The sequence below is a fragment of the Corvus hawaiiensis genome, chromosome 5, assembly GCF_020740725.1.
Source record: "Corvus hawaiiensis isolate bCorHaw1 chromosome 5, bCorHaw1.pri.cur, whole genome shotgun sequence".
NCBI lineage: Eukaryota > Metazoa > Chordata > Aves > Passeriformes > Corvidae > Corvus > Corvus hawaiiensis.
The window spans coordinates 11401841-11429345 of record NC_063217.1 but is presented as its reverse complement, the minus strand read 5'-3'; the positions used below and the strand labels follow the sequence as shown (position 1 = coordinate 11429345).

Genomic DNA, 27505 nt, shown 5'->3' with positions numbered 1-27505 from the left:
GCAACAGAGAGTAAGTGAAAATAAACTATTTAGTTCACTTACTGAAAGCCACAAATTACAATGCCATCCTTTTTTTTCAGGAACATTTTCCTCCTGATGCTTAGAAAACATATAGCTTATATTTAAAACTCCATCTTTCTCTGGTTATTGCTAAAAACATGACAGTGGCCATACTTTGGGGTCAGCCAAGGGACAGGGGCTTTCCGCAGACAGAAAGGGCATCACCCAAAATGCTGTAACGCATCAGAAAATATTCCAGAAAAGGCACCACAAAAAGCATGGCTGCACCCAGGGGAAAACCTGCATATTAAAAAGCTGCAAGAGGGAATGATAAATGCTCATAATGGATCTAATGAAATGAAATGGGAAGAGCCTTGTCTCTGCAGAGAACTGTGCCCTGAGTGGGTCCAGTTCTCACTGTCGGCGGTGCACACCGGTAGGATTTAGTTCACCATGCACCAGGGCACTCCAGTGCATGGCTAATTTAAGTATTTGAAGAAACATTCTGAAGTTATTTGAGCTCTGAAAGTTAGACATGTGATTAAGTACCTTGAAATATATTCTCAAGTCATCTTTGCTTTGCTGCAATAATGTCCTGATAACACAGTTTGGAAGACTAGTGGCAGTTATTAAAAATGGTGATTATGAAGATTATCCTCTAAATTTTAAAGCATTAGAGTTTATTTGGAATTCCTTTTTGTCTTTCCTCCTTGCTTTAACAATGTGCTGCTAAGATTAGGCATGACAGCTACCAGACCTTCAGCAGAGATTAATGTCTCTAATAGATTTTTTTATGCTCCATCTCATTTCCACTTTGACAAAGACTTTATGTAGTATAAATATTCAATTCCTGTAAAAATTGTTCCTGTTACCCATAAAATCTTCATTTCCCCTGGAAAGATTAAAAATTCACAGATTTCAAAACTAGTTTAGAATTATAATGTATCCCCAATGAAATTAAAAGACAACGAAAAAGTAATAAAAATACTCTGTGTTCTTCACCTGAATGATGGAGAAAAAATACAATTAATTTTGAGCAATTTCACTGATTATTCCCAAGGATAAAACTCTGTACAAAACCCAAATATGAATGGGGTTTTGTAAGGCTTTCCCATGCAAAGATGAAAAGGAGATGATCCCTCCTGTTGGTGTGACAAGAGCACCAACACAGCTGCTACTACAGCCCAAAGCCACAAAAATACATTGTAAACTTCTCGACTAAAGCAACTTGGCCTTCAAAATCCAGGCATCAGAACAAGTCATTCCTCCAGCTCTTGCACTGTGGACAGGGGACATGAACCATGACCCTGTGTACAAGAATCTACACAAAGTCACTTGATGACCCTCTTGGTTTTGTGCATATTCACTGATACTGTGCCACACCTTGAAAGAGCTGTGGATTGAGTATGTATCTTCAGGCAGGATGAGACCAGGATAAAGTTCTTTAAACTCTTCTATCTTGTGTCTACCTAAGATCAATTTTTCTTAAATGCCTATTTTTGTTTTCTTGGATGCATGTTCCTGAAGCACTTGCTTCCTTTCTCCCCATGGGACTCTTTGTTCACTGTAAATAAATCACTGCTATAAACTGCTATTCCACCTTAAATCCCTGTCTACTGGAGTCAATTCTACTTACAACATAACACAAAGTAATGGAAAAATCTAGAGAATAAGTAAGGCTGCTTTTCAATTACCTGGTCTGCTGTAATGCTGAGGAGAATGGGAAGTGGGGGTGTACCGACCATAGCCCAGGGAGCCAGCAGAGCTGGGACTTGATGTCCTGTACTGCTTGAAAGATCTGTCATCTTGGTCACCCTTAGAGGAAGAGAGGAAATACATGTCATTAGGGAAGAGAAATAACTGCAGAAACAGGCAGAATATGCCATCTTGTGTGTTTCTGTGCTGTGCAGGTGGGAGTCGATGCTGTCCTAAGATTCCATGCAATCCTAATGAAATGAGGTGGTTTTCAGCACCTCCACCAGTAGTGTGACTGAAACTGCTCTGCCAAGTACCAGAGAATGGTTATGTTGCCAGGAAAGTCAGCACAGACATAAATTTAAAATTACAATATAATTTGAAAAGAACACAACAGTGTAAAAGTGTTGTTTCAGGACAGTGTAATTCCCTGAACAAATAAAAGCAGGTGGAAGATGAGCTCAGGTTAGCATGACAGCATTATGGTCACTTTGTACCCATATGAATGGATGCATAATGGTTACAGACAACACAAAAATCAGCGTTTGCTGGTTTCACTACATCATGAAACTGACTGTGTATAAACTGCCCGGTGTACCATACTGTAATATGGTCATTACTCTAAGAATCCAATATAAACACTCGTGTAGCATTAGCATTAATACTGCAGCATTGTGCAGAGCCAGTCACACAATCCAATTCCCACTAAACGCTTGGCTTCAACCAGTTAAAACCATGTGCCCACACTCCAAGCCTCTGATTTTGTACAGCTAGTTAACCTGCAACTGCAATTTGCAAGTAGGGTCTTCTTAACAGTAAAAGCACTACTGAGTGGAATAGACGTAGAAATGACTTTGTGTAAATGAGCTATAAAAGCAAATTCAAATTTCCTTCTTTTTAAGACAAATGAGAATTGGCTTGAGTTAACTCCAAATGAGAACAAATCAATGTAACCTGCAAATGCTCCATTAGGGAAAGTCATACTCCAAAAAATCCTTCCCCTCTCCTATTCCAGTAGAAAAGAAGGAAAATAGGCTATATCATAGCAAGTGTCAGTCACTTATCATGAATATGGGGATGCCTTTAGGCATCTGTGTAATTCCCACTGGATCATTCATCTTATATACACTCAGTAGATGCTACTTAGTCCCACCATCTTCTCCCAGATTCCTATCAGAACAACTTAATTATGTCCATACATTCATCTTTACGTGAATTTGCCTTCTCTGGGACTATACTTGACTCTACAGAGATGTACAATATTCTGACACCACCAGATTTTTTCCTAGGGTCAAGGTATACTCCATCCCTTCAATGTCACCTCAGACCCACCAGCTGCATTTCCAAAAGTGGAAAATCAGTTTAGTATAGTGGCCAGCAGCATTATTGCTTTAATATCCAGTTCATAAGTAATTATACAAAAAGCAAAGAACAACTGATGCCTTCCCAAGCGTGCAGTGTTCTGTAGGCATCTTGCCACCAACTCCTCTACGTTCAGCTCGAGATGTTTCCCTCCTGAAGTACCTATGTTGTGTAATACCCACTCTAACCTTTGCGGAGACAATTACAAGCAGTATTGCAATGGCTTTACAAAGCCTTGTGATGATATTTAAATATCAGATGAGTGTTAGCTAGTGGTCTGTGATGTGTCCAATTCTATGATACAGTGGAACTTTCCTCTAATAAAAATCCCTGCAACAAAACCAGTGACAAGTTTCCAGATGATGATGCCCGAGCACTTGATCACAGACTCCTTAAAGAGAGACAGCAAGCACAAAGAAACTGGGTAACATGGGAGTATACACAAGTCATGGCAGTCCCAACCTCCACATCAGTATCACTTTTGGAACCTAATATTGGCAGTTTGGTAACTGAATTTAAAGGAAATTATTATAATCTTCCAAAACACCAAGTTTTCATATTGTTTCAGACCTTACCTTTGTGTACCTTGTGTCTCTGTAAGGAACAGTCAATCTAGTTCATGTAACCAAATATTAAATAAAGCATTAATTTATTTGTAAATTATCAAATAAATTGCATTTCTGCTGGTTAACTTCTCTGTTAATTCTCAGTCCTTAATTCTCCATGATTACCAAAATTCTGCAGATCATAAAATTGGGATAATGGAGAAATTAGCCAGACCCATGATACGTAATTGGGTTACTATCTGGGAAAATATATTAAATGCATTCACTGCTCCCAAAATGATGTTTCTTGAAACAAAGACTAGCTTAATTAATGCACATCAAAATACACAGACCTAGAAGTTCAGGTATGTGTAAATGATTTATAAGTAGGTGTACACAAATAGTATAAGTAGTTTAACTATTTGTGAAATAAAAAAATGAGAAGAAAATAAGAAGAGAAAGATATGCTGAGCATTAATTTAAATCAGCTGATGCTCACAGCTTTAAATGTGAACATAAATCATATTTCCCAACATAATTTATTTAGTAGAGCTTGAAGAAGTGACCACCATACAACCTTTATTTAGGAAAGCAGAAACATGGATGACAGTGGAGACAGATGCATACAGATGACAATCCAGAAGCAGAGCACATATTGAACACAAGTAACACTCTGAAAATCATAAATTATAAACCCCATGCACTACAGAGGCAAGGGGCGAACCCCACATTTCAGACGCTGCTGCTTATCAATATGACCAGGTTTATGCATCACAAAATGGGTCAGAATAGGAAAACAAAGGCATTGGGGATTACCTCAGTAGGTGTTGGAGAGAGCAACTGAGGTGACTGCAAACAGCAACACACAACAAATTAGTGATACAAATTCATGCATGATGTTACTCGTGAGAAGAATTACTCTTAAAATATCACTCTCCATGTATAATACATGATACAGTTAGGAAAAACACCTGTCAATTAAGTTAGGGCAATTTTTCTTATTATCTGTTTATAATTAGGTATGTAAGGACTAATATATAAATGATTTTATATCGGTCTTTTAGTGGTTTCTCTGTTACAAAGTCCTGGGGTCTGGTGAGGCCGGTCCTGTGCCACAGAGAAGGGCAGTAGGAACCTCCCATTTACGGCAACTGCCTGAAACTACACACAAGCCCTAATTAAATCTGCATTGAAGGATCTCCAAAATCAGGACTAGAACTTACTGTTTTAAGGGAAAGCAGAAGTTTGCACTATTTAATTTTCAATTAAACATCATGTAATCTGACAATTTGCTGTTCATTTTCCTATCCAAATCAAACACTATGTTTGCGTAGTTGAGCAAATCGACTGAAAGTACTGCAGCTGCAGGTATGAAGCCAGGATGCTGAAATTTGGAAGACAGGGGTTTTTTTTTCCCCCCTGGCAATATCACTCTGGAACACCAGGAAAATATGCATGTTGGACTGCAAGTACAGTCTATGTTTGGTCTGTGCACAGCTTGGTCTGTGCACCACTGCCAAGCCTGGATGTCACCAGGCACTTGAGGAGGGCCACAACCATTATCAGCACCCACAAATTTTGACATAGAAAAGAAGTGCTTATGTTCCACAGGTTCAGGGTTAAGCAGCAGTTTTCGATTTTGTGAAATCAGAAACCTAAATACCATTTCAACCTTTACCACATACAATTTTAATTCTTTCTGGATACCTTAAAATGGAGCTAACATGGTTCAGCACTGTGCAGAGAGGGCTTGGAAGAAAATCTGTAAAACCTAACATATGCACTGCACTTCACCTGACAGCAGTACTGAGACCTTAGTGGTACTAATTAAGTGTAAAAGGTGTAAGTGAATGGGTAGAAATAAATGCTATAATTAATAGCCAAGATATTTAAAATATCCATAGTCATGTTATCACTTAGAGAGAACAAAGCAGACTTCCACATTCTGTAAATATCTTACTCATACCTAGTATATTGAAGAGGTTTGATTTGTAAAAATGTAGCTAAAATTAAAAAAGAAATCAGAAAGTCAAATGAAAGGTAAGCATGTTCAGAGAAGAAAAGCTAACTTGCATGACAGGAGTTATATACAAGTATGTTTCACAAAGCCCAGAATTAGTATTAGTCATTAGTATGTTAGTAGTTTATTAAATTAGATTTCATTAGCACAAACTGTATCATATTAGCCCTGCATATGAAAAGGCTGAAGTGCATGCATGACGTGAGGATGAAGTTAATAAGGGACAGTTGAGCAAAATCCGTACACAGGAGAGTGATACCATTGTTGTGTTACCAAAATAACATGGTACACTTTGTTAAAAAAAAAATCATGAAAGACATTTGTCTTTGCTTCTCAATTTGCATTATAATTAGCAATGGCTCCTGTTTCCTACCACATGCAGAACTACTCCCATGGAAAAACATTTTAATTATATGTCATCTCTTTAAAAAATGATCACAGAAAGCAATATTTTAATTTCCACAAACTAAAAAATGAAATGAACATCTTGGGTTTGGTTGTTTTTTGGTTTAGTTTTTTGTTTTGGTTTTTTTTTTTTTTTTTTTTTTGGAAGTGTTGTGAATGAATGGATGACGTGACTCAATTAAGTGAAGCTATAAAAGTTATATTTTTTACAAAAAAGTTATGCACATGTTTAAGAGTTTTCGGCAACGTGTTCAATGACGCAAATAAAACCTGAAACTCATAGTAAAAAAATACCCATGTTTCAGTACCTCCCCGTAACTATGCCTGTCATCTGAAGAGTAACTGATATATGGAGAATAGGAGATCATATCTGGGCGGTCAATGTTATAGATGGCTTTATTTTTAGGAAGAGCAGCCAAGTCCCTGTAGTCAAGAATTTCATCTCCAAGCTTTGCCTAAGAAAAGGAGGAAAGAAAGCAGTGAGAATAAGAAAGAATATGAGCAGGATGCAACCAGACAAGGATAGATAAATGTAGATAGAAAAGTCATAATCATAACAAACCACTTTTTGTGTTTGTGAACATTTAAATCTCTTGTATTTACTACACAATGCTAAATATTACTGCTGTTTTCTTTTATATACTGTTGCTCTCTACCTTGTCACTGGCATTTGGCTAACAGGAGTAGCATGGCATCATTCCAATTCCCTGGTTATATCCCACTTACTTCTGGCTGCACAAACAGAATTTTTGTTTATAGGGGACAGATATTGTAGTCTTTTCAGGCAAAACACACTCAATTTTGAAGTGGTTTCAGAGTGCAGAATTCCCCTGCTGTAAGCAGTAGTGAATAATCATATATGTACTTCCAACATAAACTCTCCAGATGCTGAAAAGCATTAGTCAGCTCCTTCATCTTTCCCTTTCAGTCGTGTCCCATAGCTTCACCTCCTTTCCTGACTATGTCTAAACAGCCCTTAATTACGGGTCACAAACCAGCAGATGATGGATTTGCACCATGGTGGAAGATCACAGATGCCACTCAAGCAAAGTTCAAATCCTCTCATGAGACTTACACAACCAACAGAGGGGAAGGGCTGTGCTGTTCCCTGTTCTCCTCTTATTACACATATTCCAAAAGTGTAACTTATCATCAAGTTGCTACATTTTCACAGATTATCCTTAAGATAATTGCACCAAAACTGTATCCAGCACATACTATGCTGTAGATACGATGACAAGTTGGCCACATTGAGAGTGGAGAAATGGGCAGCATAATTGTCTCATTCCCACTTCAAGTTTTGCAGAATGATAAGCTCTTCGTTGGCAACAAAATGATGAGTGAATCTTGCTGTGCTCTGAAAATCTCAGTATGATCAGCTATAAAACTGTAATAATGCTTTCCACATGCAAAAATACAAAAGTATCCAGGATTAATGTGTGCAGCGATTCTACTTTTTCTTAGTATGAGCTAAGAAAAGTTCAGTAGATTTTCCAGGGAAGTTTTCTATCAGGTTAATAATCCAGGAAGAAGTTAGTCTGACAACTTTCAGTTATCCCTTTTTCTAAAACAATGCATGAATTTGTGCAAACATAAATTACATGAAAAGAAGGAAGATTACTCTTGACTAAGAAAGTAGAACCAAGCTGCCATAACCATTACATATTTCCATCCTCAAAACTAATGAAAAAATGTGTTTTAATGCAGTATGTGATTCTTCAGCAATCTACAGATCTCACTTTCTTTGCAGCTCCTTTAAGAAGCTAAAGAGCAATGAAACAGCCCCTTCACGAAAATAAGTCCCTCCCTACTGAGAAGCCAGTGGAGAGCTCTGATGCAGAGACAGGTAATGCAAAAGTAAGGAATCTGTCTATCCCATCTGTTCCAGAAATACTTTGGGCAGCATTACACCTACAAGGAAGGCCAAAGAGGCTGTGATCTCACTTAAGGTATCCAGGCTTTTGAGAATTATTCTAGTGAATCCAAAGTAGTTCAGAAGTGGGAATATTTAAATGTGAATTACAGTCATTTTGGCCACTACCTCTCCATGCAGATGTACAACTTCCCATTGGATTTCACAACTGTCAGGAGTAAAACTTATCTAGTTGTGTAATTCCTTTCAGTTTAGATATAAAAATGTGGGCAAATTTGGATGAAGAAAAACCTTAGGGATACAGTTGCCTTTGAAACATTCAATTCTCCAAACATTCAGTCTACAAAGGTGTTTTTTTTATTTTATTGGTTTCACCTACATTCAATTATGTGAATGGAGTTCAAATCTGCTCGGAAAGGCTCAAATTACAGCTGAGAGGCTTTAAGCCATTTATTCAGTAATTTGGTATTTTGGATTCTGGTAAAACTATGCTCTAAGTATAGAGTATCTATTTCATCTGGAATATGTAATTTTGCAATCATATAATTGTAAATACAATTTGTATAAAAACATAGTGTGATGTCTATTCCTTGCATGAGAGCACATATAACACAGCTTTGTAAACTAATGTAAGCCTTCCAGTTGGATATATTAGGTTGAAGCACCTAATTCTCTCTTAATAAAATTTAGCAAAGTATAAAACAAGATTTTTATTTAAACCTTATTTAATGTCATAATTTAGAAATCAACTCATTTTTAATTAGGGACTCTGAGGGGTTGTCAGCCCTAGGGCAAATTTCAGTCTGGATATAATGAAGTCATCTCTAAAGATCATGAAAGATGCCCATTACCTTCCAAAGGCACTGGCCTGTGCCCTCTCAGTGCAAGAAGACACCAAAGTCTGTTATCAGCAGATGAAGAAAAAGTGTTATGGTTTCAATAAACCATCTGTATGAAGCACATTCAGGTTTAAGTCAAAACATGCTTCCTTCACCTTTCCCTATCTGACCACATGACCATGGCCCAGAACCACACCTGCCCTGCAATGGGGTGGTGTTCAGGATGATGTTAGCATTGCTCTGACTTCATGACTTTGGAAGTGCGAGCACCATGAACTCATGGTTCCTAAGATTTAACTGTCTTCTCTAAAATCTTTTGTCCATGAAATACCTCACAGAGCTCACCAGCTGGTAAGGTACAGTTTTACTACAGGTTTTAATGATCTGAATCCATGCTACTGCTGAGAGTTTCTGCCCTGCATGCACCATCCCACCCTGTTCTGCCTTCTACATCAGCATTAGAAGTCATGTAGACAGCAGGGGCTTTTTTTTGCCTCTTTGGTTGTCTGGAGGTTTTTCCTGGGTTATTGTTTAGCTCAGTCTGGTCTCAAATTTGAGTGCGTATCTCTGAGTACACACTAGTATTAGCAATGAAGATGAGATGGGAAGACATGGCCAGAGAGGGACAGGGCCACATGAGGGTGGGACCTTCCTTTCAGTGGCAGCAAGAATTTAGGTTTGGCAAAACCAACCACAAAAGCACACAAGACAAATCTTGAGCATGTCTGTATGTCACAACACTCCTGTAATAGAAAACACATGTAAAAAAAGATAGCCAAGGACCACTTTGATAATATAGAAGTCAGTAACATGTTTTTAATTCTTTTTACTTCCCTGTTTGTGAAAGCCAAAATAGGATTTAATCAACCAATCAAAATCAAGTTTTGACAATTAAGCAGTGAGAGATGGGAAAGATAGAATAAAAACTTGCACTCCTCTGGGGAATCTTTTTTTCTAACTGACTCATACTTGCTAGACAACTTTATTCTTTCACAGTTCCAGCTGTATATTACAGTGACAAACATTAGTTATGTGCTGATTTAATGACAGCCTTTAAAACAAACAAATAAAAAAAAAACCAAAAAAAAAAAAAAAAAGCCACCAAAAACCAAAAAACCCCAGAAAAGGAGAATGGAGGTTTGTCCTTGACTTTTAACAGCTCATGAAGTATATTTAAAGTTGTTACCACAAACACCAATAAAAACAGTACCATCCTGCAGTTAGATAAGTGTCTCTAAAAACATATACCTCTTAGTAGAATTCTCATGCTTGAAAACACAATGAGATGGTGCATGCCTGAAGAAATAAAGCTCATCTGGCCAAAGAAAGTGGTAATATGCTCCCAGCCATGATAATAGGCTCCCAGCACAATGACTGTCCTCACAATGACATTTCTTTGCTGGTAATATACCACTGGTATTCATCAGCACTCAGAGTCACTGAAAAGCATTTACAGAAGGGGCACTTGTTCCACTGCAAGTTTAGTCTTACTCAGATAAACAGTATATTGTATTCAAAATAACTTCTGTTTGAAGAAAAAAGACAAGTGTGGATCCAAAGCACTCTTTTGCTTGTCTCAGTGTAGTAGATAAGAGGTTAATATTTGTATAATATTGTCTGGAAGACAACTGCATCTCCAACAATTTTCTCACTATATGGTTCTAACTGATGAGGATGACCTGCCTACCTGAGGGATACCTGACCAGGACAAAGAAAAGCCCAGGAAATGCTGAAGCCCTGCAAGAGATATTTGTATGGATCACACCACACTTGTATTTTTTACCTATTGCTGGCAGCCTTGAGAATTTGGCCATGAACACTACACTGCAGCAATTTTGATCTGTCTTGAAAAAAAAAATATATATAAAATTTTAGCATACTTGTTATTTCAAATTCTCTCTATGAGCTTTCCAGAGCACTCCTTAAACCATAAACACATCAAAGGTCCTCTGAGCAAGGGACAGGCATTTGGCAAGGCCAGAGTCCTGCAATCACACTCATGAGTGTTTCCATAAGCCATCAGATGCAGGCTCAGGAGCTCAATTTAGACAAGTTAAGTTCAAATCTAAGCTTGTAATCTACCTGTGGGCTGTACTGTTTACTTTAACTTTTCAGAAAGCACTGTGGTATTCTGCATGCCTTGGTATAAGCCAGCTCTAGTTGTAGTGTAAGTGCTATAAATACTCCACAAAAAATAAGAGGAAAATGCCAGAATTCTGTTATGGCAAATGCAGTATTCAAACATTTTAAACTCGAGAAAGTAATTTCATTTTAGAGGAATCACCAACCACAGTGGTTTGGAGACACTAACTTTCCATATAATGTGCTAAATTGTAGGAGGAAGCAGAAGGTTCTCCCCAGCCCACAGAACAAATTTCACTGTGAAATACTCACATAGATCACACGGCTTGGGGAACCTGATGTACTTGAAGCAGGTACAGAAATAATACTCTCAGAAGAAATCCTTGTTTCCTGTAGCAGGAGAAGCGAAATAGATAGGAAATACAGGAGACTCAAAGATAATATAACTGTTATTTCAAAACAAGCATACAAGACATTTAATTTAATTCAATCTTTACCACTCAAAAATGACATATTATAGAGAGCTCAAAACATACAGGCATGGAGTTAAAAATAAAAGAACACTTTCAGACAATCAATTTAACCTTTTAAAAATGCAAAAATAGTTTTACACATGGCTTTCTTTTCCATGTTCTTCAGAACAAAATGACCCAGAGCACTTCTGGGGTGCCAGAACAGCCTTTGGGCACTATCAGAGACAGGTCAAGTTACAAGATGATACAGTGGCAACATTTTTACTCCAAGGTTATGCCATCAAACCATTCTACAAGTCTGGAACTTGTCACGCTGCCACGCCATTCACTCACAGCGAACACGACACAGAAAGGGACATGGGGGATGATCATTTAACACAGACAATCTAATTAAACACCTTGTCTGCACAGATAAAGCACTTTTCAGTTTTCCAGAACTTGTGTAAATGACATGAAAGTGTCACCATTGCACTGATGTCATGTAAAAACCATATTTCTCTTTCATGATGTCCCTACAGGATGCCCAAGGCAGAAGAGAAAAATAACGTTAGAAAACTGCACTATTCCAACATTTTGAACCCAGTTAAGGTCAAATGGCAGTTTTGGATTAAGCTCAGGATTCCCAGAAAAAGCTTCAGAGGTTATTTCTGTGTCCTGTGCCCATGGCCATGGGCATCTGGCTCTAGGCAGCAATGCTTGAGCAGAGGGGTTGGACAAGACGACCTGCAGAGGTGCCCTCCAAGCTCTGGGTCTTTCCAAGGGCAGACAAGGGGTCAGTCCTTTCCTGACAGCCCTTGGAAGAGCACAGTCAGGGCATTTCGCTGGCATCAGCAGGTTCCTGGAGTTCCCAGCATGAGCCTTGCACATGTCCAGTAACCTCTTTGAACTGCCCACGTGGAAACCAGAAACGACGGGTGTCCTTCAAGGGTCCTTACTGGGACCAGTAATGCTTAGTATCTTCATCCATGACACAGTGGGATTGAGTGCATCCTTGGCAAACCTACAGATGACACCCGGCTATGTGGTGGGGACAACATGCTGGAGGGAAGGGATGCCATCCAGAGGGATCCTGATAGGCTTGGGAAGTGGGGCCATGCAAACCTCATGAAATTAAACAAGGCCAGGGTCAGGGCACTCTCTAATACGACCTCCACAAACTGGGTGGTGAAGGTAGAAGGACTTGGAGGATACTGGTGGCTAAAGAATTGGTTATGAGACATCCTACATCTCACACATGTTCTTTATTCTCTTCATGATCCATTACCTCTTTTAGCATCCCCATCCATGCCTGCTGCACATCATCTCCCAGCTTTTTCAATAAAACCTCACACCTTTGCTGACTCTATTGCCTCTGTACGTTCATTCTCTGTACTACACATTTTTCTCTGTCTTCCACCTACCTCTTTTCCCTGTATGCCTTTTTATAAACCTTACTTTCTCTTGCTGCTTTGATTCCTCCTGTCTTTTCCAGCTTTCTCCCTTCTGCTTAAAATCTCACTCTCCCATCATCTTTCTTTATGCTGTCACTCTCTTTCACAACTTCTTTCTCCCTTCCACTCCATCTCCAAAGTTTTGGAGCATGCTGCCACTTTCTCCTTTTGCCTTTGTCACCTACTTTAATTACATGCTGCTCATATATCTATATATAGGAAGATTACTTAAAAACAACAAATTGCAAGGTCGAACAGCCAATTTCTCAAGCAGTAGATTCCATTCCAAACTTTACAAGTTATGTTGAAAAGTTCATTGTTACTCTCTTTGAAAAAGCATCCTTCCTTCTGGTTTTATTTTTTCAATAATGAGCATAAAGATAAGAAAATAGGAAAAATCTAAGAAAAAGAGAAACTTCAAGGCTTTGGAAAATTATACGATATTCAGAGCTTGTCATAAAGAAAACTAGAGCAATCACTTCCCAAACACATGGGTACAAAATCTACAGCCAAGATACTTTAGGGTAAAGCCCAAACAATTTTTTTTTTCAAACTGTAATTTAGTCAAAGTTGGACTTTCTAACACACCAGATTTAACAATCTTTTTACGGCTGCTGTCTGCTGTTCTAGCTTGTCCCATGTGCCGTTCTCCAAGCCTTGAACCAAAGCAGAGCTTTTTTGAACAAGGATACCCAGGGTACCACTTGGAGCACCAGAGAACATCAGAAGTGAAAAACCCACACTTGGCCTCTACATTAAGTGAGATAGTTGTAACTCATTCCCACCACTTCAGAAGGATCATGTCCTAGGGACAGCTTATTCATCTGCTCATCTTGTAATTATTCAGGTTGCCAGAATTCTCCCCTTTTCCCCTTGCACACAGAGAGGTGCACAAATCATCCAACTTAAGGAGATACTTAAAGCCATAGATGAAATTAAATTGTGGCTGGCTTGCCAACATTTTATAAACAAATAATAAAAAAGAAACTCCAAGGAGATTTTTTTTTGTAAAAACTAAGTGAAAGTCCTCTGATCTTTTAAGTTCAGAGCCACATGAAAAGAGAAGAGGTCATGAACTGATCACATCATAATCAGACAGAAGTTAAAAATTAACTTCTTTTTTCTTATTCATATTTTCACATTTTTCCTTATTCAGTTTATATATATAACTCTTAGGTCAGCATTCTCCTGAAGTTATAGCTTTAATCACTGATTAAAAGCAGAATATTTATATTACATGATTACACTTCATTATCCAACTAGATTCCCGTCATTTAAAATTTAAAATTACAGTGGTGAAAAATTTCCAAACCCTTCCCTCCATGCCTGCTGCAAAAAAAAAAAAAAGGATCAAGAATAATATGTCAATCAAATAACACTGCATAAAAACACAGTCTTTTTACCTTGCTTTTTTCTTCAGCCTTTGCAGCCTGTCTACAAACTGGATGCCAAATGGATGTTCCTGTAAAGTAAATTTAAAGTTCTGCTTAATTCATTTCCATGATAAGAACCTTAAAAAGTTCAAAATAAGAATCTTATTAAATTTTCCTACAAGGTTTTAAACGACAGCTTATTGACTACTTCCCCTGCTAGTGCATGGATATTTTCAAAGTTCAACCTGACAACCTCTGAATACCAGTAAGCCTGATCACAAACATTTAAAAGATTTCAGAAAGATCCATGTGCTTCAATATGGGAGATCACCATCAAAATCTGAGTCCTAAGAATTGTGCTATGGGGATCTCTGGAGCTCCTCCAGTCCAGCCTCCTGCTCAGGGCAGGTCCCATAACAGCAGGCAGGGCGATGTCTGGCTGGGCTCTGCCTATCTCCAAGGATGGAGAACCTACAGCATCTCTGAGCAACCTGTTTCACTCTTATGGTAATTTTTTTCTTTATCTAAAGTTAGAATTTCCTGCACTCTTATAATACATATTCTTGTAATAGTCTGGCTCGAGTCATACACAGTAGCACACTGTGGTGGGATGGAATAGCACTGTGCCATGTAACCCTAGCTGAAAATCCAGTCTGTCTATGACTTATTCACTGTTCTGATCTTGCACTTCCTATATGTTTGTCTCTTGTAAGTCAAATACCAAGGAACTGCATAAATTCAGGGGAATATCCATCCTGGAAGAAGCAGGAGATACAGAATGAACCAATTCTCTATTGCATACAGGTATTGAAACAAGGATCTTGAAGATATGTAAGTAAACAATGTGTGTGAGATAGAAACTCGAATAGTTTTGTGCTAGTCACAAAGGAAATAGTATTTAAAATAAGTTGAACATGAAATTTGAAATAGCATTCAGTAGAAGAGGAATGTGTATAGTGATATAAAATAAAATAATTATTTTTAAGTTTTAATAGTAACCTTTACATGTATTCCAGTCTGAACTCAGACAAGCCACAAATTAAAGCTCCCCACAGTTAAATAATATGAGTGCACTGCAACTTCTGCCTGACTAAATGGGAAGTTGAGAACCTTTGTGTAATAAATATTTAATGTTTATACTGGGTGGAGAGCACCAAGAAGAATAATTGAAAATGCTTTGTTTTCACAGCAGTTTGATAGTTTTCTAACTAGTGGATTTTGGAAACAAGATAGAAACAGAAAGCCTATTTCCCAGAAGACAGATGGAGATCATTAGAATTTATTTCACAAAAATAACCCAGATGAACCCAGACTCTTGCAGTAAAAGAGTACCTATAAGTACAGACCAGATAAATTATGTTTACTAAGTTACTGATTTTTTTATTACTGAACAACTAAGAATCATTTTTATAGCACCTTTAAATTTAATGCTAAGTTATCTTCTACTCACAAGTGGGTTTGAGCTTGCCCCACTTGTCTCATTAATTGCTGTAAATTATCCCACTTTCCCAGTTGATTTAAGAAGTATTTAGATCACTTTTTTTTTTTTTTTTTTTTTTTTTTTTTTAACTACTCCTGTCTATAGCCAAGCATCACTGGCTGGGAAACTTTTTCACACTGAAGAAAAAAAAGTCCTTTCCCAAAACTTGTCTGTTGGATGACCACTGAAAATTTCTGCTAAGGAACATGCAACACCCAAAGGAACTTTACCGTAATTTATTAAGAGGATGAAGAACACATTATAAAACCCTGGGCTCTGACATTTTTTATTATCTAACAGGTTAGGCAGTCCAAATCACAGATCTTTCATGGCAATAACACCAGCTTCTAATGGAAACTGCTCTCCATGTGAAGATAAAAAGGGCATGCCAGTAAGCTGGTATGAACATTCCATGCGTCAGAAAATACAGTAAGATGGATCCAAATTAACAAAACCTGAGCATACCTTGCTATTATTTGAACTACTAACCAGAACAAACCCTAACAAATAGCTACCCTTACAACAAATGGAACTGAAAGAGAAGATTGATTTGCAAATGAGTTTCAGAGGGTTTGAAATCTAGAAACATTTTTGTAGTCTGATATACTTTGTTCAAAGCATTGATTTCACATGGGATTTTAGTACTGCTAAGATCCTTCTCAATTGGAAGAATAACAGCATTTTCTGGCTCCTGAGGGAGAGCCCAGACAAGTATCACTATGTCTTTTAATGAGCTAGTTCTTGTTGCAAACCAAAGTGACAATAAAATAGTCATTTTAAATAAAGTACTAAACCATAATTAGATCTTACTGAGACCACTGTTGTGTTTTAAATAGAGTCTAACTTTTCCAGCTTAAGGAAAAATTTCAAAGTACACTTCTAGAAAACCATGGACAATTGCAAAGTTGTAAACACAGATCTGGGCATGCACGTGATTTTAGGATAATACACCAGCCTTGCAGTTCCCACATCCTACCAAGTTTCTCTTTTCCGTTTTCCTTTGAAAAGATACTGCCAGTAAAACACATATGCAAAAGCCTTCATTTTCTCTGGTGTTTGCCCCTGTATTTAACTGCACAGGCAGTTTTCTTAGATCAGTTTAGTAGAGCTAAAAGTTGCTACATATGAAGGATTTCAGCGCATATCTATGTTAAATGACATTTTTTCCCACTGCATACTGTATTGCACAAGTCCTTCTGTAACACTGAATTTCTCCTGTGCAAGCCTGTGGTGTGGGCAAGCAGGTGTGGGCAAGAGAGCCAAGTGGAACTGTTTTATTTTTTGTTTGTTTGATTTACCTTGAAGATACATTTCTTCTCCTTCTGCAAACATCTGATTGCACCTGACACATCGTGCGCAGGTTGGGTGATAATGCTTTTCTCCTGCCTGTTTGGAAAGAAGGTACAGATGATTAAGCATATTAATCAGTTGAGCAGTTTTTCTTTCATTCTCTTGAACATGATTAATTTAATTAGTTAATGGCAATTAGTTCAACACTCTCCTATAACCACAGTGTCAACTTCTCATTCTAGACAATTCATGATTTAAAATGTAATTATGGTCCTGCCTACACAAAACAAAACAAAGTTGATGTGCAATAGTTAAGTCTCTGAATTTACAGGATAGAAACAAATTTACGCAATGAACACATTTTCCCTGTAAACCAAGTGCAGAGTAGCTTAGGACTTACCTGCACAAGGAATTTGGGAGGTCATAAACTTGAGCACGGACTGCAACTCAACCATATGTTCATCATGCTTCAACTGAATACATAATCTTAATGCTCAGCAAGAACCACGCTGTGCAAGGAATGTTTGTAGCTGCTTTGAAAGTGTCTTGCAGGTAACTTGTACTAAAGAGCTTCCATGAGGACCGTGTGTAGCCTGCCTATAGGAATGTAAGTTCAGAGCAGGCAGCTTTGGGTACTGTGCAATGACACAGACAGGCCAAGAGTTTTGCCATCTGTTCAGAGATGAATCCACATAATTTAATACCACCATTTTCATTGACTGCAATGAGAACAGAACCGAGCCCTCAATTTGCTCAGAACTACTTAGTAACTTAACAATTTTCATATATTTAAATTCCCAATTACCTGCAATATTGGCTTGAGCCAGTGACAAAAATAGCAGGGAGTTGTGCTCTGCTGAGTGAACAACATGGGCCAGTCCCTCCAAGCTGCATTTCCACCCCATCTTTCAGATGGCACTCACAGAACAGAGTCTGGCATCCTAAAGACAGTGCTTGCACATGCTCCCAGCACTCCTCACCCTTCAAATTCCTTACAGAACTGAAAGCCAAATCTTGGCATCTCCTTTTTCCTTTTTGACCCCACACTCTTCCATGCTAGACAGAATTGCCCACGGTTTAAATGACTTGAGGTCAATGCCATTTCCACTGGGAACAAAAGCCAGGAGATTGAGTAACTCTACAGCTTAGAGCTAAAGTAAACTAGGTTTAACTTAAGCTAAGCCTGACTTCAGCAGAAATTCCCCTGAAGTTAAAAATATGAAAACTTCGGTCCATGTAGAATGTCTCATAACCTGCTTATCTGAAAAATATTGAAAGTGCTACTAGGACTGTGTGTTCCTTTAAGAAGCTACTATCAAGCATTGCCCCACTGCCTTCAGCACATAAATAGGTTCTCACAACACTGCACTGTAAATCCCCCTGCTATCCGTCTAGAAATTTATCCCTGGTACTACAAGGGTGACTTTTCTAACTCTTTCTCGTTTCCTAAATTTCAAAGCTTTCAGATGTATTTATATTAAAAGAATGTCATCTGTGTATGGGGGCTATTTTGCCATCCACAGTAAGAATCGTACGAATGCAGTAGATCCAGGTTAAAGAATCTCTGGTTTTACTCCATCAGTGTTAACTTGATTCACTCCTGAAAACCTGCTGCAGCATTTCAGATTGGCAATAAAGAAGAGCAACATATCACATCACAACTGCCATTTTGCAAGCAGCTATGCTTCAGTTTACTCTTTTTATGGTGTCATTTGTGCAGATTTCAGAGTGATTTTTGCAACTTTAGAAGATGGTCACTACTATCTGTGATGACACCTTTAAAGTTCCAGACCACAAAGTATCAGTATTGAGCTCAAACTTCAGGTTTAAAATTGCCTGCCTTAGTGCAGGTGTTCAAGCACAGAGGGTATTTAATTATCAACAGATAAACTTACGTTTGGCATATCAAACTGAAAAGAAGTACCATTTCCCTTGGAAGGTTTGTACTGCACAAGTGTTGCTAATGCAATGCATAGCCTCAATAACTCAACTGATTTAGCACAACTGATACAATTCCCAGGCTAACATTCCCTAAGGGAATGCAATGACTTCTTTGCTAAAATAAACTGCCAGGACAAATTCTCAGATAACCTCGATGCATCACATAATAAAGTCTATTTCCCCAAATTTAACAGTACAAGCAAATATGTAATTTTACTTCACTTTGCATAGTCAGTAATATCAGCCAGGTATAGAATGGCACAGAGAGACCTCTTTTATAATTAGACACAACTATAACAGAAAAATTAGGGGAGAAAAGTGTAGTGATCCTTTTGCTGATGATCACACCAGGAGAACTCCAATGGATTTTGCATAATTATCTCTGAATTAAAATGGGACAAACTCAAACATTTTCATACAAGTCTAAGTGCTGACAGTAGCTTTTGTCGCCCCTTTTCAATTTTTTTTTTGTTCTTCTAATCAAAGCACAGAAGACAAGACATAGCAGACTCTTCATCACTTGGAAGTAGTTAAAACAGACCACACCATGTTTCTAAATGAGAGGTGCCATCTGAATCTGAGGCTAGGCAGCTGATGCAGGAATTAAATAACACTATTTATTGATATGTATATGCAGTTACCCTGATCAGGTATCATAAATTATATTCAAACCCCGGACCTGAGTCTCAATCATGGAGTCCCTTGGGTGAATGCCAAGGAAGCTTTCATCACTGCCCCTTTCTCCTGTCCCTTCAATTTCAGGGTCTCACTGATTTCTTGGTCTCACCGATGAATAATTGGTTCCAGCAGAACCCAGATATTTTATAAGCTTAGGGAAGCAAATATTGTATGGTTTTGGCTTAGTTGTAATAAAGGTCTCACCATTTTTTCTCTTCTTGCTTATATTGATGTGAGGTAGTTCAATGCAGCAAACAAATTCCTAACCATATGGTTACTTCTTTCCACAGTTTGAAAGCTTAGTTTGACAGATTGTTGTCTCAGTGTTTAATAAAATACCAATACACACACAGCACAGAAGAAGCGACATTAATTTCTGAGAGATCTCTTATGGTTCAAGTGGTAGATTGTAAAAAACCTCCTCAATGTCCTACATTTGCTTCAAGACTGCACCAGTCTTTGTGCCCAGGAATCCAGATGTGAAGATAGTATTACTGTAAAGATCAACTTGAAGACTAATTTTCAGCAGAGATTACCTCAAACCCAAATAGCAAAGCATGTCCTTAGTAACACACAACATTAGCAACAATTTAATTTCTCTTCAAGTGACTATGCACCAGCTTTCCATAACCACCAAGTCACACTCTTAGTGTGTAATTTAAAGTTGAGTCAAAAGAGTCCTCAACACTCTGAGACAAAGCATTATGAGCTACTTCTTTCCCTTTTGAATGAAAAGTCTCCTCTGCAGAGAAGGAAGAGCCTTCTGGGCTAATTAACATGAGGAATGTTTTACCAGGGGAGCCAAGGACCTCCTGCAATCCTTGCCCTGAGCACAGGGACCATCACAGTGTTGCTGTCCCACAGCACACCAATAGACAAACCCATGCTTCACTCAAAACAGGACCAGAAAGCTCTCTAACAAAGTGCATACAACCACCTTTTCTCATTTCTCGTAACTTGAGGGCTTGAACTAGGTAAAAGAGTAATAAACCTGCTGTGACTAAGGTGAACTGCATCATTCAAAGCACAATTTGAAGACAGTAAGGGGTGTTACTGGAAAGCCTTCAGAGCAGTATGATCACCAGGCCTTGAAAACATGCAAAGCTAGCAAAACTAGAGTAAATCATACCAAAAGGAATACCCTTAACTAGTTAAGTTGGAGTTTTAAATTAGCTGTCATCACTCAGGAAAAATGTATTACATTATTGCAGACAGCTCAGCAAAAAACTCTGCTCGTTTTCTGGCTATAGCTGCAATAAATGATGAAGTGGTAGAATATATAAAAAATGATATGTGCAATAATTGCAACTCTATCACAATGACATTGTTTGTCTAGCTTCTCCTGCTGTTTCTAGAAGTGTGATTGATATAATTTTTTACTGCAGTTGATGAGCAACAACTGCTTGTGGATTGACACGAGAGATTGAGAAGCCTAAAGCTCAGAGCATGAGCTGAGTTCTGGAATGAAGACTCAAGATTTCTGATGTCTGATTCATCACTAAAGTCTAAGTACATCCTATCTCACTGCATTACTCAATGAAGTAATTTGTAAAGGCAAGACAGATAGTACAGAAAATAGTTTAATATATTAGATAAATGTATAACTATCTGATTATTTTCCTGAGAATTAAAAGCTATCAGTAAATTTTCTCCTGTAAAAATAAAAAATAGTAACAATAAAAAAAAAATCTATCTTGTTATCAAAATGCATAGTGATAATAATTGCCATCTTTTATTGCTGGGAGTAAAGAGTTTGTGGAAGTGACAAAAGGTTAGATTGCTGCAATGATTCAATCACATCAAAGCATATTTTCCATTTTAAGTGTATAATACAATATAGTTGCTATAATAGTTCCTCATTACCATTAAGTGTTATCTAATGAGGTAGATCCTGCTAACCTCATACTCCAATCTCTAAATCAATTCCTAACTGTATCTTACCCTGAATAGAAATAATGAAAAACAGCCTACAAAACACTGAGCTGGTGGGTATGCCAAGGCATGGTGCAGCTGCCTGACCCACAAACAAAGCCCACAGAAGACTGGTATAAAGCATTCTTAGTTCAAAGCTTTTCACACGGAACAGATTTGTTGAAGAGTTGCGTCATCACCAGACAACCACCTGTCCAAGCAAAGGGAAACAGAATAAAGCACAAAACCACCAACAGTCAATAAGCCTTTCCATCAGGCAGCTTCTCAACCTGAAATGAAGGATTAAGGACCTTATAAAAGACATATGACTTGACTACTGTTGCTTTTAACGTGGAGGGAAGGTACTATTTGTATGGGATAGGAAGGTGAGAAGTACTTAGGCAGTGTAGGGATGGGTGAAAGGGTAAAACTTTGATTAGACAATAAATTATTTTTTTTCCTATATTTTGTCTCCATTTTCTGAGTAATTTCTATTCATGTGGACATTCCCATTTGTTCATTAAAGGCCACTGAGATTCCTTCAGGTAAACTTCATAGTACAGCCAACAGAAATAGAATTCATTTTAAAGCCAGGAAGTGTGTAAGTGACTACATAATGACAGAATAATTCAGGTTGGGAAGGACCTCAGGAAGTCATCTAATCCAACCTCCTGCTCAAAGCAGGGTTGATGCTCAATTCAGATCATTCTGCTCAGGAATTTCTTCAGCTGAATACTGAAAACCTCTGAGAATATTGCTCCAGTGGTTAGTTATTCTTAGTGATTTTTTTTTTTTCCTTTTTATCCCGTCAGAACCTCCCTTCTTTAAATTTATGACAGGTGTCTCCTGCCCTCCCACCATGTGCCCCAGGAAGGTGCTTGTCTCCACATCCTCTAGGGCCTCCTCATAGGTATGGCAACACTACTATTAGGTCCCACTAAAGCTGTCACTTTCCTACGCTGAACAAGTTCAGCTCCCTGAGCATCTACTCGGGATACATGCTCCAGCCTGTCAACTATCATGGTAGTCCTCCACCAAAATCCCCTTGCTAGTTCTAGCACTTTGTGGAAGATTTCCTTAGAGATCTGCTGGCTCTGTTCTGCTCCCATTACCTATCATTTCATATCTGCTTCATTATCTATCATTTTAAACTCAACATTAAGGAGCATGTGCTTTCACTGGGAATACTTTTTTCTAAGTATATAAATAAAAAGGGTGGAAAACCACTGAACTCCTTTAGTGGCTATTTAATTCATCCTGTTTATACTTCTCCATTCATCCCCCAAATGATTGTTTTTACCAAGATATTAAGCCATTATGTGAATGAATTGTACATTTTCTTAGGTGCCAGAAATGTACAGGAAACTGATAAAGAAGCAAAAGTATAAAAAGGAACTCCAGATTTTTTTTAATTTAATAAGGTTTTTGAATGAGATACAGCATTTTTTTTTTAAATAGCCCAATCAGTCACTGCATTGGTTTGTGAAAGCAAAATCACAATTTCTGTAAGTAAATGCATTTCCCTGACTTGGCTGAGATAAGGTTTTAATTCCTGCTCCCAGAACTACATTACATATTATCTAATAACTCTCTGACCTAACAGCACAGAACAGGCTTAGAAAATTTTCCTATCAAGTTATTCCACCAATTAGGCAAACCCAATAAGGGGTTGTTCTTGCTTATTCCCACAAGTTAATACAACCCTCCTCCTCTTGGCCAGCACTTCAACCCACATTGCACAGCATGCATTTAATCCAAAAGGCTGTGTACAATCTAGGGCTCAGATGTTTGTCCGTCTTTCTCTCAGGAATTCCATGAAGAAGATGCAAAGCACTGCACCATCAAGTGCTATCAATGAATGCACACACTGATAACTGCCACTGTATCCACATAGTGACATATTACAAGCACAATATTGGCCTCCATAAACTGAATTCTAAAGAGTATTTTCAAATTAGAGTGATGCTATTCAGAAAATAACCTTTGTGTTTGGAATAGAACACTGTGCTCAGTTACCAGCTTTAAGAGGAATAACATAAAATCTCCATTCACATTTCTAGCAAAGCCAGAGTTTTGTATATGCAACAGAAGGACCTTAAGAATTACTCAGTAATAGTTACATACAGTAATGGTTAAGTTAGTAAACAGCTGTCATATCATCTACTGGGTGTGAAGGGACAGGCAACATTGTCAAGGCAGAGGTATTTAGCAAAATATCTATTGTTTATGTCATACAACAGTGCTGAGAAGAAAAAAGTGTGACAGCCAGAAGTTAAAGACAGAATTCTGTGGAGAAAAACTCTTACTAATTCTCTTAGTCACAGTGGACCTGACTCACCACTGAGTCACTTCAACAGCATGCCAGGGCAAATGAACTGTTTTCATCAGGATTTACACCACTGTAAATGCAGTGTAATGTTTTGTATCAATCATTCTCCTCACCTTCTCCTTACTGGATTCGTTTATGATCCTACTGGATGCCAAGAAACAGTCACATGAAATGTTCACTACATGCACCTGCAGCATTACTTATAGCTTTAGCAATCTCACATGTACAGTTATTTCTTGTTTTCTTGGTTCTGGCTCATCCTGCTTTGCTTTGCAGAGCCTTGAGAATTCCCACCCACATTTGAGTCATTTTAACTGCTTCCCACATGCTCTTTATTCTTCCAGGTATAAGGTGCAGATCAAATGCACCAACAGGAGCATTTATCTCAGAATGATAACAACTTCCTATAATACTGGACTCTCAGAAGAAGAAGCTTCTAATGGTTGTGGGAGAAAATAAAATAGAAGTAATTAAAAAACCGTAAATTGAGCAAAAAGAAATAATAGAAGGAAAAATAGCACTATTACAACTGTAATCTCATTCTGTGGCATCTGCAAACAAGTTCTGTCTCAGAAGCAAATTCAGCCTGGCCACAATCAGGTAAAATCTGGAAAAGGACAACAGTGCATATTTTTCTACAGAATCTGGTAAATGTTCTTGTAAACCAAAATGGTCTGTCATACCTAAAACCACTGATTTTGCACTCAGTTGTTTTTGTTATGGAGTGAGTGATCTGCTTGTCCTTTTCTTCTCAGCTTTGCAATTTTTCTTGTCACCCACTGAGACTGGAAGAGGCTTCTGTTTTCCATTTGCTCAACAAATCTCCTTTATTTCTTTTCCACTTTCCTCTCCCATTCCTTAAAGCCCACCTAGCAGCCAAGACAAGCTGCAGCTGGCTCTCACTTATGCCAACTCTTAATCGGGGAGAGGGAGTGAAGAAGGAGAAAGATGATTTGCAGACATACTCCCTTTAATTTTCAACTTTGCAGCTGTGCATTTAGCCCACCCATTTCAGATGGGAAGAATGAAGCTCAACCAAGATGGAACAGCCCTGGAGAAACAGTGTGATTTATCAAATGAAGCCAGCACAGCTCTTTTTCATTCTGAACATGGTGATCTGGGCTGTAAACATCTAAGAACAGAAGCTGTCTCTCATTCTGTGTCTGAATAAGGATTGCTCTTCTGGATCACTAGATTTAGCTGGGACTAGAAATGCTGCTGTCACATGCAGAACTGACGTTAATAATCCTTCCTAAAAGTAGGAAGTTTCTACTTTCAGGCTTAATCCACATATTTCCAGTTCAATGTACCATTCAGAAGTCCTTACTTCGGGGGGAAAAAAAGAAATCTGAAAAAGCACAAAAAATGCTGAAGGTTAGTAGGATGAAAAAATTGTAAAGCTACAAGAAATGAGTCACAGGCTGCTCTCCTGCTATCAGCAGACATGCTGAATTGTTTTCACATGGGCCAGAGCCTCCTGGAGATACTTCATCAACAAAGGCAATTGTCACTGAGCACACTTACTGCTGCACCACTGCCATGGTTACAGGAGAGAGCTGGAGGCAGGTGCTTGTGCTGCTGACTGGGCCAGGGGAGGTCCGGGGCTGTGCAGAGCTGTGCGATGCAGCGTTCCCCCGACGTGGGTCAGAGGACCACCAGGAATGAAAGAATACTCAAAGTAATTGGATGAGGGACTGAAGACATCCATGAAGTGCAATGTTTCACACTGTCAGAACACTCAAATGCTGGCAAATAGCACTGGATATTAATGCATCACCACAGCAACACATGGCTTTAGAGAGGCAGTGTAACTGGCAGACTGTGTGCTGCTAGGGTCTGAGGCTCAGGAGGTATCAGGGTGACTACTGGAATCACTCCTTTGATCCTTTAATCAGTTCAGATAATTTAAGATAGTTAACTGGTACTACGTTTTTGCATAATAAGGAAAAGCAGTGGACACCACAAGTGTCTGCCAGACTCAAAAATCAAACTATGCACTAAAACTTACACATACAAACCTACACAAGCACAAACGCACAGCAGCACTACTGAGGATTCTCCCATACATGTGGGAGGAATTCTCAACAGAAAGGCAAGTAAGCAGCTGAGAAAAGAAATACAAAAACTCCCAGAAAACCTGCAATAGTCATTCTTTCTTCTCTATCAACCACTTTCCCTCAAATCCTGAACTTTTCTGTTATTCAGAAATAGTTTGCAGAACTCCTTACTTTGGTAAAAATTTAACAGTCTTCAGCTATCATCAAATGGTACTAAGTGCTCTTCAATAAACCTAAAAAATTATTTACAGGAACAAAGCTATGCAAAGAGTTTGGTTCAATGTATAGTTTTCTCCTGACATTAACAACTTGTGAGATTTTAGCCGTTCAGATAATAAATACAGATAGGTGTAGCCCCGTATTTCTGAAGAGAAGAGGTGACTAAAAAAGGGAAAGGCTGAAAGTGGGAGAAACATGAGGTGAATTAATCTAAACCAATATAACTGGGCTACAGAAAAGGCTAAAAGCTACGGGGAAAAAGCATTTGCATTTCTATTTATTTGCTTGCTGACAGTATTTTTAATGATGCCTGCTTTAAAGCAGAAAGTCTAGGTCAACTGTCAACACTTACCCAGCCAAATTCAGATACAATGCACTGATGACTAACCCGCCTTTGCAAGCCAGCAGCCCCAGATAAATGCAAGTGGCATCAAACCAGAGACCATTCCCAAGCTGCAAAATGCCTTGCATCTCAGCTAACATCATTTATTGAAAGGGCTAGTTAACATTTCCTACCTTAGATGGTCTCCTTTTGGAAAAGCTAATGCTGATTTATTTAGATGTGTCTTTCCAACAGTTTTCTTTCTTCTCTGTTGAAGGGAGAAAACTGGCGCAGAGAGCAGTTTCTAACGAAGATAGCGCTGACATTTGGATCCTTTTGCTGCTCTGACAGCCTTCCCGAAGCTGCCCATGCCACAGGGAAGCCTTCGCTCGTACAGACAGAGCCGCCTTTATTGTGTGTTTCACTATTAATGCCTACATAATAAGGTGCTCAAGCACCTTTCACACATCAGTAGGTCCTGTTGTTAATGAAAGAGCAGGGTAACAGACATTGCAGAATGAACCATTCTTCCACACTGCAGGCAGAAATTTGTACTCCCTGCTGCAAGGAATTAGTATTGTCTCTGCTATCCCTGAGACTTTTGCAAAGGGAAAGGCAATCGATTTACAAAGTAGATGTGGCTGCAAACAAAATCACCTCAGCCCTAGGGCAAAGTAAAAAACAAACTACGAAAAATAGGATTCATGCTTTAATTAATAAGTGACTGAGGTATAAGTGACATTTAATTGACATATAAATTACTGACACTTCTAGTCTCATTTCTGCCCAGTGCCTACTGCATTTGTTTCCTTATTTCAAAATAATATACGGTTGTAATTAATAGATTTTAAAAACATATATTGATTATTTTTTTCTAGACATCTACACACATGTAAACCAGTAAAATGTTAACCCTTTCTTCCCCCACATAAACTGAGTGCTGTGCTGCTGTGTTAGGATGTCAGATACCAAACATAAAGATGGTTCCAACTGCTGTAAGGGATTTTCAACAGCACTTGTAAGACACCTTTACACCACAGTCACGTAGCTGTGAATCATGGGACAGCTGTAGATAAAAGTCAAGTACTGAAAACACCCCTGAGGGGTATTTTGGCCACCGATGGGATGAAGTTGCCTATCCAAGCAATCGTGACCCCCTCACAGCCTATATTGTGTTTACC

At 38.4% G+C, this 27505-nt stretch overlaps 1 protein-coding gene across 15 annotated transcripts in view; it reads right to left on the bottom strand.

The window, feature by feature from the left end:
* ABLIM2 (actin binding LIM protein family member 2) overlaps positions 1–27505 on the bottom strand; it is a 133525-nt gene that overhangs the window by 33589 nt on the left and 72431 nt on the right. For 8 of the 15 annotated variants that reach the window (XM_048303546.1, XM_048303549.1, XM_048303550.1 and 5 more), the window contains exons 7-12: positions 16876–16963; positions 14128–14186; positions 11134–11211; positions 6336–6482; positions 4419–4451; positions 1695–1815 (exon numbers count right to left, since the gene is read on the bottom strand). In XM_048303546.1, coding sequence (XP_048159503.1) covers positions 1695–1815; positions 4419–4451; positions 6336–6482; positions 11134–11211; positions 14128–14186; positions 16876–16963 — 526 coding nt within the window. The remainder of the gene's footprint in view (positions 1–1694; positions 1816–4418; positions 4452–6335; positions 6483–11133; positions 11212–14127; positions 14187–16875; positions 16964–27505) is intronic. The other 7 variants (XM_048303548.1, XM_048303558.1, XM_048303551.1 and 4 more) reach the window with 2 other exon arrangements.